The 18,297-nt window shown below is 36.6% G+C and overlaps 1 protein-coding gene across 8 annotated transcripts in view; it reads right to left on the bottom strand.

The window, feature by feature from the left end:
* The window catches only part of KIAA0825 (KIAA0825 ortholog), a 393,004-nt gene that overhangs the window by 296,252 nt on the left and 78,455 nt on the right, over positions 1–18,297 (bottom strand). For all 8 annotated transcript variants that reach the window (XM_034656498.1, XM_034656501.1, XM_034656500.1 and 5 more), the window contains one exon: positions 2,965–3,126. In XM_034656498.1, coding sequence (XP_034512389.1) covers positions 2,965–3,126 — 162 coding nt within the window. The remainder of the gene's footprint in view (positions 1–2,964; positions 3,127–18,297) is intronic.

Raw genomic sequence — 18,297 nt, forward strand, 5'->3', positions numbered from 1 at the left:
TCTGAAATCTTTGATTCTTCTGAGACAAACCCTAAGTGTTCTTCTTACATCCAATTGAAGCAGCCATTGCTCTTTGTCATTGCTGGGGCTAAAGAAAAATGAGGGCCAAGAAACCTCCTGGTTTAGATAAATCTCAGATGCCACCTTTGGAAAATTTGAGGAACTGCCCGAAGAACAACTGTATTCCAAAGGAGCATTAGAAGCGCTCCATAAATCAAACCCGAGGCCACTCCAGAAGATATGATCACCTAAAAGAAATACCGTAAAGCACCATAACAGCCAAATAATGTCCTATCATTTGCTGAAGTGACCAAAATAGAAAACCATCAAGTCGTGGCCAAAAAAAAAAAAAAAGTAAATAAATATTATAACTAAATATCTTTCTTTCTCTGAAAATACTTCTTATGTCTCTACAGAATCTATTGCATCATATTCAAATTACTAAGGGCACTTGCCAATTTAGCTAAATTGACAATATAATAGTAAACATCAAAGTAAAAAGTAAAATATTTAGTTAATCATCTTTATATTTTCTCTATGTGATGTTAAGCACCTGGATATTTTTAAAACATCTGGACAATAAGAAAAAAAAAGCCCTCATTTTCATCACATTGTTTTGGTTACATGGACATAGTAGGCAACTCTGTCCAAGATCTTTATTAGCAAAATATGCTCCAATCAAAAGAAATACACAGGAAACCAAATGACTTGATCTTTTTTTCTCTTATTCCCTCCCACACAAGATTTCCAAGCAAAACATTAACTATCAGGATAACTTAAGATGCATTTGGTTTCTTTAATCATCTGTTTCAAGGAATCTTTTCCTTCCTGATTTAAGAAACCAATGCTTTTGATAAGAATTCATTAAGTTGGCTACACTGAATAAAACATTTAGGTTTTTCCTGACAATTTCCCTCAAGATCATTCTTTGAAGGGAGACATTTATATAAAGTTATGTCAGATTAAATCAATCTTAGCTTTGTTATAAAAAAATATGAATTTCAACGATGAAGAACACAGATATCACATGGGGAAGGTCTAGTACTTAAGACATTTCTTAAACCTGTCCTTTAAAATTCCTTCCACGTACATTGTTCAATAACCCACAACTGTATTTCTATAGTACATTCTTATTAATGTGAAGTTGAAGTTACTTTTATCTGCCATGCTGCTTATATAATGACAAATTTAGGTAAGGCAGTATATTATAGCATAATTATATATTTTCTCCGTTGATCTTATTCAATAATGGTAACTATTTCCCTCAAATAGACAGCATTTGCAAGCCTCAACATTGCTTGACCTTAATCTAAATGAGTTGAACCAGCTTTTTCTTTTTCTTCTTTTTCCGAAATCGGTATATCAAACCTTTGCTTCAATTGATGGCCATTTGAGTTTTGTATCTTTATAATATTTCTCTAATACAACTTTAATCTTGAATCTATGCTGCCTCTAAAGGAATAAAGTTCTTAAAATTCACCTAATTTCTCCAGAGCCTGGTCTAGGACCAAAACAATAGGAGTCCCAAGAGGTAGGAGTCTAGATGTGTCGTAGTCTGCTCTGTTTCTTGAGCCACACTTTAGAAAAGATCTGCTGGAGATGCGGATGAGAGATGCAAAATCTCAGCCAGCTGTGATGAACGAGTAGCAACACCAAGTGTCAACTGCTTGAGACACCAACATGCCAACCAAAAATTTATCTACTCAGATCTCTCTTCGGCCCAGTCAGTGTAATCTAGGAGACTGTCTAGGGTTCATATTATCTAATTAAATCTACTTTTCCATTCCGTCTTTTAATTTTCATATTTTCTGTCTTATATTTTTATTATTTTCCTATTTGACTTTTTGTCAGCTTTAGAAACCTGAAACCCACCTCCATTTTTCTTCAAATTATTTCCAAGTTTGAAAAAATGATCTACTTTATAATTTAGTAGTGCTACTTAAACTTAATGACACATGGAAGGCCAATAAGCTATGCTTAATATAAAAGAAACTTCAACCCTGTAACTTTGCCAACATTTTTTACCCAGGCAAAATAAATAAGGAAATACAAAAGTAAACATATTAAAGTAAATGTAATTCTTTACTAAGAAATCAGGTTTTGAAATTTTGATTGATTGTTAATCATTTGGTTCCCTCACTTTATTTTGCAAATGCAGCCACAAGCTATTATTTATTGTCCTTAAAGTGATATATGATATCATGTAAAAGAGAACTTTGTGTAGTTCATTCTGATATAGATGAAAATATTTGTAATTATAGATATGAATACGGAGAACATATTTTAACTATTACGCCTTTGAATTCCACCTTTAATGTTAGAAACATTATTTTACCATACATGGTATAGCTTTCTTCAGAAGGACTTTGTTAAGACTAACAAAACTTAAACCAACATATTATATAATGAGAATTACTTTTCCAACAGCTCACCTTTATTGATTGTTACCTACTAGACAGTCTTTTACATACACTAAATCATTTAATGCTCACAATCCTAACATATTGAAATTTGAAACATGTAACAGTAAAAGAAAACAAAGAGAAAGTGAGTTTAGTCCTGCACCATCACTTTGAAGATAAGAAAATGGAGTCTACGGAAACTGAATATTTTGCGCAAAGTCATCTGGCTGCTAGTAGCAGAAGAAGACTACTAGATCATTCAGTATGCTTATTTTTTCCATAAGCCAAGCTGTGTTTCTCTGAATTAAAAAAAAAAATTAATCTGATTCCATCTAAAGATTATTATCCAGAATTGACTTATAATGCTTTGTTAATTAAAATTATGGAATTTGCCACAGATAAAGGATAAAAATGTAATTTTATGGTGTGTATTATTTTTAACATTTATTTACAGACTTCTATGATGCTTTTTTTTTTTTTTTCAACTAATAGTATAGATTCAGTGGCAGGAAGTGAAAACAGAGAGAACAGCTTTACAAATTTAAACAAAAGAGCATGTTACCTGAAATATTTCTGGGTGTCTTGAGTGATACAAATATTTCTTCCAATAATTCTTCAACATTTTTTTCCAGCTTCAAGAAGGATTTTATGAGTTGAGATAAGAATTTGAGTTTCTCAAAGGAGAGGAAAAGGTTTCTTCCTTTCTGTGGGCATTCAGAAGTTACTATGAAAAGAGAAGATCAACACTATTACAATTGTACATTTTATTTGTTTTCTCAGTAAATACTGAAACAATCTATGTGATTCCATAAACCATCAAAAATAATAAGATCAACAATTAAGCCAAGTTTATTCTTTAAGAAATGCATATAAAATCTCCTACAAGTGTCTTTTCTTTTGGGAAGCTGGAGATGAGTATTCTGTTTGATGCAAATATGACAATTAAATAATTATATTGATTCTCAGAGTTATAAATAGGAATGTAATTTGTTTGTAAAATCACATCTTATATAATTCTATTTTTTAAAAAGTCTGGCACAACTTGAATCTAGTCACGAGGAAACATCAGGCAAACCGAAACTGACAGAAATTCTACAAAATAGCTGGTCTGTACTTTTTAAAAGTGGTACGTCACAAAACACAAAGACTAGCAAATGTTCTAGTCAAATGCAGTCAAAAAAGACATGACAACAGAAATCAATACAGGATCGGTATTTTATTTTATTTTACTTTATTATAAAGAACACTGTTGGGTTAATTTGGTGAAATCTGAGTAAGGTCTACAATCTGATGCTCTTATTTCATGATTATGTATTTTCTGATATGGATAACTATACTGTGATTATGAAAGAGAATGCCCTTGTTTTTAAGAAATACACACTGGGGGTGCCTGGGTGGCTCAGTCGGTTAAGCACCTGCCTTCAGTTCAGGTCATGATCTCAGGGGCCTGGGATCGAGTTCCATGTAGGCTCATTGCTCAGCAGTGAGTCTGCTTCCTCCTCTCCCTTTGCCTGCTATTCCCCCTGCTTATGCTCTCTCTCTCTCTCAAATAAATAAATAAAGTCTTTGGAAAAATAAGAAATGCACACTGAAGTATATAAGGACAAATATATATAATCTACTCTCAGTTCAGGAAAAAAACGGTTTTCAGAGAGAGTGAATGCAAATGTGGAAATACAGTAAAATATTAGCATTTGAGGAATCTCGACATTTTTTGTAAGTCTGAAGTTAAAATAAAAATTTCACTTAAAAGAAAAAAATGACTAGACAAAGGATATGAGTTCTTAAGACCTTAGAAGCATTTCTCCTATAGCATTAAAAAGAAGCAACTTAGTTGTTGAATCTAGACTACATAATTCACGAAATTATGTTTAAAAATAACTTCTAAATAATTGTGATATCAGTTTCTTTCATGAGAACAAAAAAACTTAAACAAAGGTTGATTTTTCCCTTTTATAATTAGTGTTTTTTTCTTTTAAAATTATATCACACTACCATTTGAAACTTAAACTCTAAGCATATAGAGAATAGAGCTAACCTCACTAAATGGCACTTGGGACAAAGTTTTCAAGAATTTAAGGAATTCTTCCTTTATTATTGTGACTTCTTAAAACATGAATTTAAGAACTACCTTGAGGCTTAATGACAAATTGGAAAATTTGTAAACTCTTATAAAGTAAGCATAAAGTGCATTTGGTGAGAAAATACTGAGAATGCCACTTGGAAATAATGTAAGGCCTGGTGATTCCATGTGAAAAAAACATTACCTTCATCAAATGGATTTAAAAGGAAGGTTCTAAAAAACATACCAATTTAATGGGTAATCCACTTCACTTCAGTTAAACTATAAAATGTTGGCATCAGACTTATAACCATACAATAGAGGTTTTTACTGAGAACCAAAAATGTCTTGGGACCTTTGCAGATAATTTGAGAGAGACGTGTCAGCCAACTTAAACTGTGGAATTGAGTCCTGTTCTTAAAGAGTAAAACAAGGCTCAAAAAAAAAAAATCCACAAAAACTCTATTTCATCTCTAAATTGATGTTAGGCCCACATACATTAAAGTCTCTCTCTAAACAGCCCTGCTCACACCCATCGTTCTTCCACGGGCATGCCAGAGAACACAAACATGTATAATCAGCAAATAGCTAGGGTTTGGCCATGAAAATCATGACCCAAAAATGAAAAGAGAATAAATATATTGTGCATCATTTGGCTGTTGCTTGATTCTCATTTTGCCCCTTTGGTTTCTTTTAAGCTCTGCTCATGCGGTTGGAGGCGCTAGTTAAACCTTCCAAATCTTAAAGATGTCCTTTTGGAACTAAATATTTATAAGCCAAATTTTCAGACTTTAAGAATTTGTCCTCATTCTGGAGACAAATCGTGAGACTCGGGACTCTGGGAAACAAACTGAGGGTTAGAGAAGGGATGGGGGTGAGGGATGGGGTAACCGGGAGATGGATATTAAGGAGGGCTTGTGTTGGGATGAGCACTGGGTGTTATACACAACTAATGAATCGTTGAACGCTACAACAAAAACTTACGATGTACTACACGCTGGCTAACTGAACATTAAAAAAAACATTCTTGGGGAGCCTGGGTGGCACAGCGGTTAAGTGTCTGCCTTCGGCTCAAGGTGTGATCTCGGCGATCTGGGATCGAGCCCCACATCAGGCTCCTCTGCTATAAGCCTGCTTCTTCCTCTCCCACTCCCCCTGCTTGTGTTCCCTCTCTCACTGGCTGTCTCTATCTCTGTCAAATAAATAAATAAAATCTTTAAAAAAAAAAACATTCTTTAATAGCTTAGCTAGAAATTAACAAGGCTTTGTGCAGCTCCATTCTATATAAAGTAAACAAAGCAGCACTCCCCTCTCCCCCCGCCCAAAAAAAACCTTTAAGAGTCAAAACACTATAACCTAGCAGTGCTACCTGTTTAAAAATTATGTAGGGTCTGAGGATTCTACACGAAGAGGTCTTCCCTTCATGACCTGGATTTAGAAAATTCTTGTATTCCAGAAGTTTAACAATATTGAAGGGTAAATCCATTTCAATTCAATGCATCTTTATAACTTAATAATGAAAGGGGACAGAATAATATGTATGACCTAAATCTAATCATTTTTGTTCCAAAGAAGCAATGATTACGGTAGAGGTTCATTAATTAGCAATCCTTATTTCCTATTATTATTAGCTCAATGTTCTCCCAAGGGCTATTGTGAAGGTTCTTAATTTATGGAAAAATACTTCCGTGATAAATTCATTTTGTGAAAGTCCAATTAAAGCAAAATTAAACACAAAGGATGAAATAGCATAGCCCAAACTTGTCTTATTTTCTTCATAGTATCTCCCAGGACTAGAGTTCTAATCATCACATCTTAGGTCATAATTTCTATTTGACTACACATATCTATTTTTCTGTTCCTTAGACTCTTCACTGTCAACCAAATTAGGAAAAAAATTTCCCCTTTTACTTTTGCTTTCACTCAGTTAATCTTTCCTTCCTTCTTTCACCATTCGATTTATTTCTCTCCTCCAACTCACCTCCCCAGAAAACCTGATCTGGATACAATCAACTCACCTTTCCCTCTAAACTAATCTGGCCTTTATCTGTTCTTTCCTAAACACTATGCAAGTATCTTCCTTCAGGAAATTTTGGACATACAGGCTTATACACTGGCAACTATGTTTAGCTGGCCACCAATCATTGCTATAAAATACCTGAAATAATGATTTTCATTCTAATATAGGATGGGTTCTATGATTCTTAGGAAATACAAAATTCTCCTAAATCCTAATAATACTATAGATAAACGTTAAACTGCCATTTTAGGGTAAGACTTTAATTTACTATCAACTAACAAAGAATAAGTCCATGTTGAGGGTTTTCCCCCCTCTATGTTATTTTAATAAAACGTTTTCTAAAATACAGTACAAAATTCCCCGCTTTCTTATTTAGTGTTCAGAACACAATTTAAACTTTTCGTCATGACAAGAGTTATGATAAAAGTTACTTTTTATATCCTGCACTGAAAGATGAATGTCTGCCCCTCATCAAAGGGCATTTCTCAAACTTCATTTGAAGAGGATTCTATGATCAAATAGGTTTCAGAATCACTACGTGCTAAAGACTACTTAAAGTGACTCGCAATGAAAATTAACATATGAAACTCTATTTAATTTTGTAGTAATGTAAATTTTTAAAAACTCAATGTTTCTCAAGCTTTTTTGACCAATGAACACCTGTTCACTAGCAAATGTATGAACTTTCAGGATTTTCTCAAATAGCAGTGCTGTTTAGGGCACCCTGCTCTAGATTACAGCACTCCTTGAGGACTTATGTCTGCCTTGCAGTCTTTCTTGCCATTGTTAGACCTTTTGTGGGGGGTTCTTGTTGCCGGCTATGTGACTGATTTTACCAGTATTTGCTTCCACTTGTAAACTACTGCTCCTAGCAGCAGACCCCTTTGAGAAATTAATTAAAGCCTCCTAAATCCCTAGACACCCTCTCGTTGAGAAAAATCTATGTAGTCATAATTTCAGGGCTAACCAGAACCACCTGAAGTCCATCATGGCTCTTGTTGGACACTGTGGCCGGAGACCTTCTGAATTGTTAAAAATGCATAATCCTTGCCATCACCAGACGCCTTTTAAGCAAGTGCCCCAGTTGAGTTTTCTGCCCACTGGAATTTAAGACCACTTCTCAAGGGGCCCATGAATTCAGGTAAAAACTATTATGGTAGAAATTACTCTCTGGGCATCAGAAAATCTGGAGATTTTGGTCTTAGCAAGGCACCAAAGAGGTGCTGCTGTGTAAAACATCAATAACTTAAGAAAGAAATTCTCCTTTTCTTTCCCTCTGATTTCTGATTTTTAAAAAAATTTCTGGAAGAAATATTGAACAATTGCAGGAAATTTCTAAGAGCATATCCTACACGTTTGCCCTGGGCAAAAGTACTGCTCCTAGGAAAACAGCCAAAGAATAGCTGTAGTTTTATAGGCACATTCATCACAAATGTGAAAAGATTTCCATAAGCCAGACGTTATTTTCAGTGTATTCACAATAGTATGTCAAGAACACAGCATAATTTCCTACACAGAGTGGGCACTAAAAGCAAGCAAACAACAACAACAAAACACTGGTTAAAGAAACAAATATATGAAATCCCACAGGTCCTAGAAATAGCTAGGTTTGGCTCAGAACAAAGAAAGATTTTACACCTATTCCTGAAATGAATTTCTTCAAAATAATATAGATTTCAGTCAATGAATAAACAAACACATATATAGATAAATACAGTATTACACACTCTTTTTAGTATGTAGTTAAACAAAAGAAATTTGGAGATTATTTCTAAAATAGAAAATGTGTGCAAAAAAATATAAAATCAGTGATGACCTGAGAACTTGATAGAGCATATTGATACAACTGACTCTAAAATAGGATATTTGTGTGGTTTAAAAAAATTAAATTATGCTTCAGGTAACATCGTGTGTCAACTATCCTCAAAAAAAGAGTATACTTTAGAAAAATATTTCACCATCAAATAATATGCACAGATAGTCATAGAAACTACTGTTCAAAAATTAAATGAAACCCTTTCTCATCTCTCTCTAAATATATATGTATATACACACATACGTCACGATATACATCCATATGGATGTATCACTCATAAAGAATATAGACGATAGACTCTACACTGAAAGACGTTTCTCATCTCATGACTAATAGTTATAATATTAACTCCCTTCTCTTGAACAGAATTAAGGACATTGAGAATTAATCTTGAGGGACATTAGAGCTCCTCACATTTGATCCACAACAAAACAGTATTTGGAATAATTATCAAAGTCCAGCTAAATCAGACAAACCATAAAAGTACAGGTAGTTGCTGAAAGCACACATATTACTTTTCAAAACCATTAGCAACAGAATTCTTGTTAATAATAGCATTAAGATACAGGAGAAAATGAGAAGCTCGAAAATCAGATAATCTGAAGGTGGTGGATCAGTATAATAGGATAAAAGAAACACATTCTAGTTTTCCCAAGAGAAACGAACACGAGCCATTCTATCATTGACTGTAAATGGATCCATTTTCATGAGGAAGTATTCTTGGTGCCGCCAGACAAATGATGTAAAAAAAAGAGGTAACACACAAAAGCTATTGGAAGTCTCATTATGCCAGATGAAATTCATGACATAATCCAAATGGAATATACTTCTTCCATTAAAGAAAACTATTGAACAACATTATAACAAGAAGTCAGCAGGGACCACCCAGGAACAAATAATAAGCTGTACTTTCCCCAGTACCCAGGTCACTTCCTGAGAGCAGGTGGGACTTTGGAGTACAAGGCAGTATTCCAGGAGCCTGAAGGAGTGCTGTGCCTCCTTGAGGGCCAGCTTCCGTGGAGCCGCACAGCAGGGGAAGGAACAGAAGGCAAACACTATGTTCCCAAGTGTGTAAAGAAACTTCGCTGTCATGTTAGCCTCATAAGTACATGGAAAATCACGGACAACCACAGGCATTGCTTTCTTGCCACATTAAGGAAGAAATTTAAGCTATTTCCCCCTTTTTCCTCAGCATTATTTTATTGGCTTTTAGTTACCTTTCAAATACATACAACTAGGGAAACATTTAAAGTGAAACTATGAAAGCAGTATTTCCACCTTAGTTTTCAGAACTGAATTTATTATTTCTTATCTCTTGTCAAGAAGCTTATGTAGCACCCAAAACAGACAGGGTAAAACTTCAAAATAAACCGAGTAAATGAGTGGGTGACTGCATAAATAATTGAAAGGATGGTGTGTTTATATTTGAAGTGAAAATGTAACCCAACACAAGCTAAGCCTGTGGACATTTATGCACCACTGATAAGTGTCAGGCCCCCTCTTCTACATGGTGAGACAATGGAGAAGGAACTCTAGGGAAAGCTGAACCTCATAAAGGTTAATGCATCTCGGGTGCCTGGCTGCTTTGGTCGGTGGAGCATGCGACCCTTGATCTCAGAGTTGAGATCACGTTTGAGCCCCACGTTCGATTTAGAAATTACTTAAAATCTTTTTTCTTTTTAGATTCATTCATTCATTCATTCATTCATTCATTCATTCATTCATTCAAGAGAGGGTGCGTGCGAGCACATGAGTGCACAAGCAGAGGGGAGAGGCAGGGAGAAGCAGACTCCCGGCTGAGCAGGGAGCCTGACAACGAGGACTCCATGGGGCTGGATCCCAGGACCCTGAGATCATGACCTGACCCAAAAGCGAAATCTTGATCGATGGAGCCACCAAGGCACTCCAAAATTACTTAAAATGTTAAAAAAAAAAAATCTTGTAAAGGTTAATGAATCTGAATTTGAAATCAGAAAACATTTAACTCTTAGAAACTGGAAGTTGGACTACCTTGTCTCTCCCCACTTCCATTCCTCCCCCATATTTTATTATATGGAATACTGTTTAATACATTTTATGTTTCATCATGCATATCTTTACAGCTGAATATTTATCGTCTAGTTACGAAGGGATCAGTTGAAGAGGATATACTTGAAAGGGCCAAAAAGAAGATGGTTTTAGATCACCTCGTGATTCAGAGAATGGACACAACTGGGAAGACGGTACTACATACAGGTTCTGCCCCCTCAAGGTAGTTACTTTAATTTTTTTTTTCTTTTAAGATTTTTTTCATTTGAGAGAGAAAGAACATGAGCCAGGGGCAGCGGGGGGAAGAGCAGAGGGAGAGGGAGAAGCAGGCTCCCCACTGAGCAGGGAGCCCAAGTGGGGCTCAATCCCAGGACCCTGCAACTATGACCCAAGCAGAAGGCAGACACTTAACCACCTAGGCATCCCCATCTGCATTTTTTAAATCTTCTTTCTTTGATTGTTCTAGGCCATGACAGTGGTTACACTTAATTTTGTATCCATTGGCAGGATCAGTATTTGTGATCTAAAGGCAGGTAGACAGGGGCGCCTGGGTAAAATAGTGGGTTGAGCATCTAACTCTTGGTTTCAGCTCAAGTCATGATCTCAGGGTCGTGAGACTGAGCCCTGCATCAGGCTCTCAGCTCAGGGCAGAGTCTGCTTGAGATTATCTCTCCCTCTCCCTCTCCTCCCTCTGCCCCTCCAGCTCCTGCTTGCTCTGGCTCTCTCTCTCTCTAAAATAAATTTAAAAATCCTTAAAAAATAATAATAATAAAGGCAGGTAGACAAATGGATGGACAGAACTGCTTCATTTGGAATAAATCCCTACAACCCAATAAAAGCTCCCACACGACAGGGTGGTTTGCTGTTCCCTTTGGAGGGGCCCCCACAACAAATATCTCCTTGCTTCACATAACAAGAAAAACCTCACCGACTAAAGAGGATGGAGTCACGTTGAGGCTATTCTTCTGGGTCAATGAGAAAAACTGAAAAGAAACTGCTTCTATGGTTACCCTTCACGGTTCCCAGGCCAACACTGGCTCCACTGGATGTTACCTAAACGTACTGCTAAATGATAACAAATTCTCCCACACTCCACTCCATCTTCTCTGGCAGAAGCCAGCAGTATTACATTAACAAGGGATCAGACCTCTTGCTCATTTGCCAAGGGCTTAATGCTTGTAGCCCTCTCCAATTTTCTACCTTTCTTATTTGGTTTTCTTTTGACTGAGAACATGAGAGAGAATATCCTGATGTGGCCACTGTTAGCTGAAGATGCTAATCAAAGAATGGCTTACATTTGATTCCAGACAAAACTGAGAGCCGTACCCAGGGCAAATTGCTGAATATTTTCTCAGCTGGCTTCTGTTTTATGCTGGTTTAACTCCCAGTTATAAATACTTAGATATGCTGACCCTTTCAGGGAACATCTCAGTAAAAAGACATCTCTAGTGTAATGAAATGAGGTTTAAAATCGAAGTACTGTATGCTAATGGCACATTATTAATGAAGTATCTTCCTAATATCCCTATCTTAGCCTCAAATTTTGCTAAAGTTGAGATAATTATATCTCTTATCATATGTGTTACTTTCTATTATCATGACCAAAAAGTAACCGAGAGAAAAAATTTAAACTAAATCAACAATTCATTTTTCCTATAGTTTAAGGTTGTATCTGAGAATTGATATTTCATTTTTTAAAGGAAGGTATCATGACAGAGATGTTACATTATTGGCTCTTAATATAACATGTTAGAAATTAATTTAAAAAATTTAACACTGGAATAAAAATAATGTCATCATCAAAAAGATGGATATAAGTTAAGACACCTGCTGAGTGTGTGTGCCTCCTAATATATTTTCTAATTAAATCCTAACCTTTCAAAAGAGTTGAACATTTTTCCTCTTTTATGCTAAAAAATAAAAAGTAAGATTCTCTTCACACTTTTATCAGGTAGGCAAATTATAATGCCTATGAATGTATGTTAAAATTGTATGAAAAGAGATAGCCATGGTGATAAGTGCAATCTCTCATACCAGGAAGTTGTAGTCATGAGCTCATTATTGTAACAGAGGCTAAGGCAGGCCTTAGATTTTGCGAAGCCATTTCCCAGGCATGACGGCACCTCACACAGCAAATTTTATGGATAATTTTACCTTTACAGCTGCCTTCCTCACCTAAGAAATAGTTATTCAGACATAAAGGCAAAGTCATATTTCCCTCAAACTTCAAATAGGACTTTGGAGAATCTTGGTGGCAGATATCATCTTTTAGTCTTCCCTCAAGACCTATGAGCTACAAAAAACACCTTTAAGTGGGTTTCATTTGCTAATCCGACCAAAGATTTGCCTTGTGTCTACAATGCACAAGGTGCCATGTAACTCACTACTCACGGGGACCGATACCAGAGGAATAGAGTGAGATCTCAAAGCAAGATGGGGGTGACTAACATGGGTCGTACCTCAGACCTTGGACCATCAGCTTCGGTGGCCCTCCCTGTCTCTTCAGAGTAAATTCATCTGCCTTTATTTAATTTCAGGCAAGAAGAAAAGCATTAGATTCAATATGTAAGAAAAATTTAGAGCTAAGAAAAGTCCATAGATAAAAAACTAATTGAAGAAATTATCAGAGTTGATGGTCATCCTCCTTTGATAGATATGGTCAATGCTGGGCTCTGTTGTTATGTTAGCATTTGTTTCATGGGAACATTTTTTAACTGAAAAAGATTAAAAATACATGAAAATTAAACAACTATATTTAGTTTTTTTGAGTATACAAACATATCTTAGATTTGATTTTGCAAAGTTGTTCAATAAACACAGTATTTTAGAATTCAGCTTGCATTGCATTTTGGGTCCAGGAAGGAAAACAAGGGGAGTTGGAAAAAAAGACAGTAAGACATTAGCAGGAGGCAGTTTCCTCAACGAGTAGCTCATGCATTATAGTTTGTGGACAAGTTTGGCCCATAGCCTATCTTGGATGGTCTGTGAGCTAAGCTGGCGTTTTCTTTGTAAATGGATGAGGGAAAAATCAAAAGGAGAGTAATTAACGGTATGTGAAAATGATATGAAAGTCAAGTTTCAGTGTCCATAATGAAGTTTCGTTGGAGCACAGCCACATTGATTCACTTCCCTATGCTCTATGTCTGTCTTGAGCTACAGTGGCACAGTTGAGTAGTGGAGACACGGGCTGTACAGCCGGCACAGCCTAAAATATTAACTCTTTATCCCTTTACAGAAAGGGACAACCTCAGCCCTGGAGATGTAGGAAGAATGTGAAAGAGAGAAACAGTCAAAGACAAGTTGACACATGAAGGGAGAAACCATGGTTAGAGAGGGCCAGGCAAGATGGAAATGGTCTTCGGAGTGGTTTCTTTACATCCTTCTTCCCATTCAGGTAATCTTACCTAATAGACCTACAAGTTCTATTTCTTCAACACTTTTCTCAAGTTACTTTTCTGCTCTAAAACGTTTAACAAGAACCATGTATAATTTAAACATCAATGACTGTTTTTCAAGACTTTGTAGTCTGTCTTCATGCCACACATCTCATCATTCATTCAGTCCACCATTTATTTGGCATCTTAATTTTCATCTGCCCAGCACTCTTTTCCCCATTCTTAACAAGCTGATGATTCGTTGGCCAATCAGAGGCTTTCACTGAGACTTTTTGAATTGAAGTATGAGGGAAGCAGGAAGCTCCTAGGGTGCACATACTTTACTGAGCGGAGACACTGGTCTGAGAACCAAATAACCATGTGGGGAGAAACCAAGACAACAGATGATGAAACACACAAGAAAGCTAAGCTCCAGCTGCTAACGTTTCTAGAAATCCTCCAATTCCTGTCTTTCTAGGGGTTTAAATGTTTAGCTCTTTCTTCTCTTGTGTGAACTACCACATTCTTTTTAAATAAATACTACTCTTTTTTTTGCATAAGAAACAGAGATGAGGGGGCCCCTGGGCGGAGCAGTTAGTTAAGCGTCTGACCCGGTTTTGGCTCCGTTCATATCAGGATTGTGAGATGGAGCCCTGTGTTGGGCTCCCTGCTCAGCGAGGAATCAACTTAAGACACCCTCTCCCTCTATCCTTCCCCTTCACTTCTCAAATAAATAAATAAATGTTAAAAGAAGAAGAAGCAGCAGCAACAGAGATGAGGAAAAAAAAAGCTGTCACTTGCAAGTTCAGAGTGCTGGCTAATGCCATCATCAATGATACACAGAATATCTCCTATGTGNTTCTATCCTTCCCCTTCACTTCTCAATAAATAAATAAATGTTAAAAGAAGAAGAAGCAGCAGCAACAGAGATGAGGAAAAACAAAGCTGTCACTTGCAAGTTCAGAGTGCTGGCTAATGCCATCATCAATGATACACAGAATATCTCCTATGTGCCACTCACAGTTCTCTTCACTGTCTCCAACAGTAACCCCTACTGTACTGTCTGAATGCAAGGGAACCTCTCTCTCTTTCCATCTGCCTATACAAGGTCTACTCGTCCTTCAAGGCCAAATTCAAGTCCATATTCTTCATGAAGTTTTTCTAGCTTGCTCTCTCCCTTACGGTAAAACCTCCCTTTTGTGAATTCCTAATGTACTTAAAGATTTAGGCAAATTAGTTGGTAATTAATTTAATATTTAATTTAATATTTAATACATGCTTTTTTCCTCTCATATGACTTTGTGGGTTAGTCTTTTTCAGCCCTAGATTTGAAAGTACTTGAAGACACCAAATAAAATGAGATTTTAAATTGATTTCAAACTTCAGAAAAATTTGCCTCGAGGAAAGTAGTTATTCTCAAAAGAAATATTACTAGTTGCTCCAGAGTTGAGCTGGGGGTGTCAGTGGGTGATAGAAAGTAAGAACAGAGTGAGGCATCTTGTCTCAACTTTTGGGATTAAATGATGAGATGGGAGAAGGCGTAAGACCTGAGAAACCACGCCCAGGTTTTCTTACTGTTGTGCCTTCCAAATAAACCCTCTATTCTGTATACATCCCCTACCGTGCATTATAGGAAAGCACCAGAAAGTGAACACTGTGGTTCAACTCTTCCTGCCTTCTGCTTCTCCAGATCCTGCCCACCCTGCAACCAACACAGTCCCATTTCGTCTTCATCACCCTGGACAGCAGAAGGGGCCCCCAGCTGCTGGAATCCCTTTCTCAGAACTCAGCAATTGCTTGTCTGCATAACTTCCAGCAGCTTTTCACATATTCATATTTTATTTCTCAATCTAGATAGGAAGTAAGGTTCTTATACTTTTTGGAATCCCCATTAATCCTAGCACAATATTTAAAAAATATTGTAGGGGCTCAACGAGGAAGTTGATAAGTGGGCTACTACATTATACCTCCAAATACTGATTTACTTCAAGAAAATGATGCAGTTAAAAAAAAAATATCCATTGAACTCCTGTTGTGTGTTAGGCAGTAGATTGGGTGCTGGGGAAAATAAATAATACTTGCCCTTGAGGTGCTTAGAGTCCATATGGGGAGACAGATCCCTAATTAGATATTTTAATAGAATATGCTAAGGGCTCTGAGAAGGGCATACGGAGATGCTGTGGGAGCATGGATTAGGGGATCTAGCTCACAGAAAGCATCCTGAAGAAATGACACATGAGCTGTCATAAAGCATAGATAGGAACCAGGCAAAGAAAGGGAGGAAGAGGGTAAGGAGGTGAGAGACAGTACAGCACAAGCAGGGGTTTCTGTCAGTTCCGTGTTACTAGAGAGTGAAAAATATGACGTGTGCAGAGGCATGAGAAGAGACTGAAGAAGGCAGGTGCTAGGTCTGGGAAGGCTTGGTTTCTAATGCTGAGTGTTGCTGGGGCTTTCTGCCGACAGTGATGAGGAGCCACTGAAAAGCCTTAAAAAGGGGACTGGCATGTGCTTGTCAGGTGTTTTAGAAAAATACAAAAATAAGGGTATGGAATCCAATAAAAAAAAAACAAAAAAACTACTTTACGAGTCCAAATGAGAGAAGATAAAGACCCAAATTGGGCCTTGATGGCAGAAAGGGAGAGGGGATAGAATTGAAAACATTTAGGTGCTGCAGCAAAATAAACAATCTTGGTGATATTTTGATGGTGAGGAGGTGGGCAGAAGGGGAAAATGAGTCACGGTTTCTGCTTGGGTGATTACTAGTGACATTAACATGGATTGGGGAAGGGGATCAGAGATCAGGGGAATGAGGAGGAGTTCTGTTTTATCCATGCTGTGTTTGGGGTATCTGTGGAACATCCCAGGGACCAGAATGAGCAGGCATTTAGCCCCAGAAAAACGCAAGTTCCGGGGTGGGATCAGTGTTGTACCTCTTTCAGGTAGTCATTCAAACACAGTGATGGCTGGAGTCAAAAGGATAAACAAGGCAGAATCTACATGGGTCTATTACTTTAACTTAGTCTTATTTCATTATTATTGTTTATTTTGAAAGTGAAAAAAGTTAATATAGCACTTCCAGAGAGTATTAAAGGATTCTAAAGATAAAATATTCAATGAGAAATTGACAAAAGACAACAAATAAGCAGCCCTTTGTGATATACAGGTATTTAAGAACACCATATTAATAGAGGGCAAGTCACATTTTCAGTTTAATGCAACGTATGGACATATGTATATGTTTTAAATCACGACAACAAAGTGTTTAGTTTGTGCCAAACACTATGTATGATATTTATATTAATATTTAGGCACTATGAGATAGCTCTTATCATCTCCATCTTACAGGTTAAACGACTAACATTCATAGAAGATAAGCAACCTGTCCAAGGCCACGTAGCTGCCAAGCGGTGAAGCTGGAATGCAAAGCCAAGTCTGTCCAGCTGCAAAGCTCCTACAAGACCTTGAGCATTAAGCGCCCCTCCTCCGCCCCATTCTTTTGCTGAGGGCCTTTTCTGGCAGCAATGAGAGGACAGCTGACAAAACAGCAATAGCCTTGATAATCCAGAAGGAGGCAGGCGAGCACAGGAATTTTTAACACTTGAAAAAAAATGGTTTATAATGAATTGATGTTTGAATTCATGCATTAATTTAGATATTCATGCTTCTGAATAGTTGCAGCTAAAATCCAGTGGGTATATTAATTTTGGAGGACTACTTGAGTTCACATACCAAAATTTAATCAGCTTACTCTTTGGCCCTTTTATTCTGGGAATAAAACCTTAAAAGATAACTCACATGAGCATACAAAGAAAAGAAACTGGGAAAACCCTAGTACCTATCAACAGGAACTAGTCAATTAAATAACGATATATATACATATATACATATATATTTATATGTCTTTATATAAAGGTGGGCATGTTGCTTCTGGGAAGACAAAAATTAAGATTTTCTAAACCCAGTAAGTCAACAACCTTGATATGATCAATTTAAATTTAGCCATATGCAAATAAATTATGCTACAACCCTATTACGGAATATCATAGTGCTGCTGAGAAGAATGTCAGAACAGATCACGCTGACGTGGGAGGAGGTCATGAAATATTAACTGAAAAAACCACATTGCAGAACAATATGTCTAGTATGATCTCATTTTGAAAGATACAAATTTGTGTATTAATTTTTACATGTGCATAAGAAAAATTCTCAACTTTTCAATAAAGTGTGAATAAGAGTGGTGATCCTGGGGACTGGGATTGGAGGGAAGGAAACGTGAGGACCTTGACTTTCTTCTTAATATGTATTTTATGTTTTAATTTTTGTAAAGAAAATTCACTACTCTAGTAATTTTTTTAAGTACTAAGAACATTCCTAACAAAATGCAGCTTTAGCAGTGGATCAGTGGGTCACTTTATTTCCACTTTATTTCAGTTTGGTATCACAACATGCACAACTGTACCCTAGAAAAATTTCAGATCCACAGTGTTTATGAAATACATAATTTAGCATAGCTTTTCATGTTTAAAAGTGCACTAAAGACTGAACAAAATGTAAAAATACTTTAATATATTTTCAAAATCTCAGTTTCTTTCTTC

The sequence above is a fragment of the Ailuropoda melanoleuca genome, chromosome 3, assembly GCF_002007445.2.
Source record: "Ailuropoda melanoleuca isolate Jingjing chromosome 3, ASM200744v2, whole genome shotgun sequence".
In the NCBI taxonomy this organism is placed as follows: domain Eukaryota; kingdom Metazoa; phylum Chordata; class Mammalia; order Carnivora; family Ursidae; genus Ailuropoda; species Ailuropoda melanoleuca.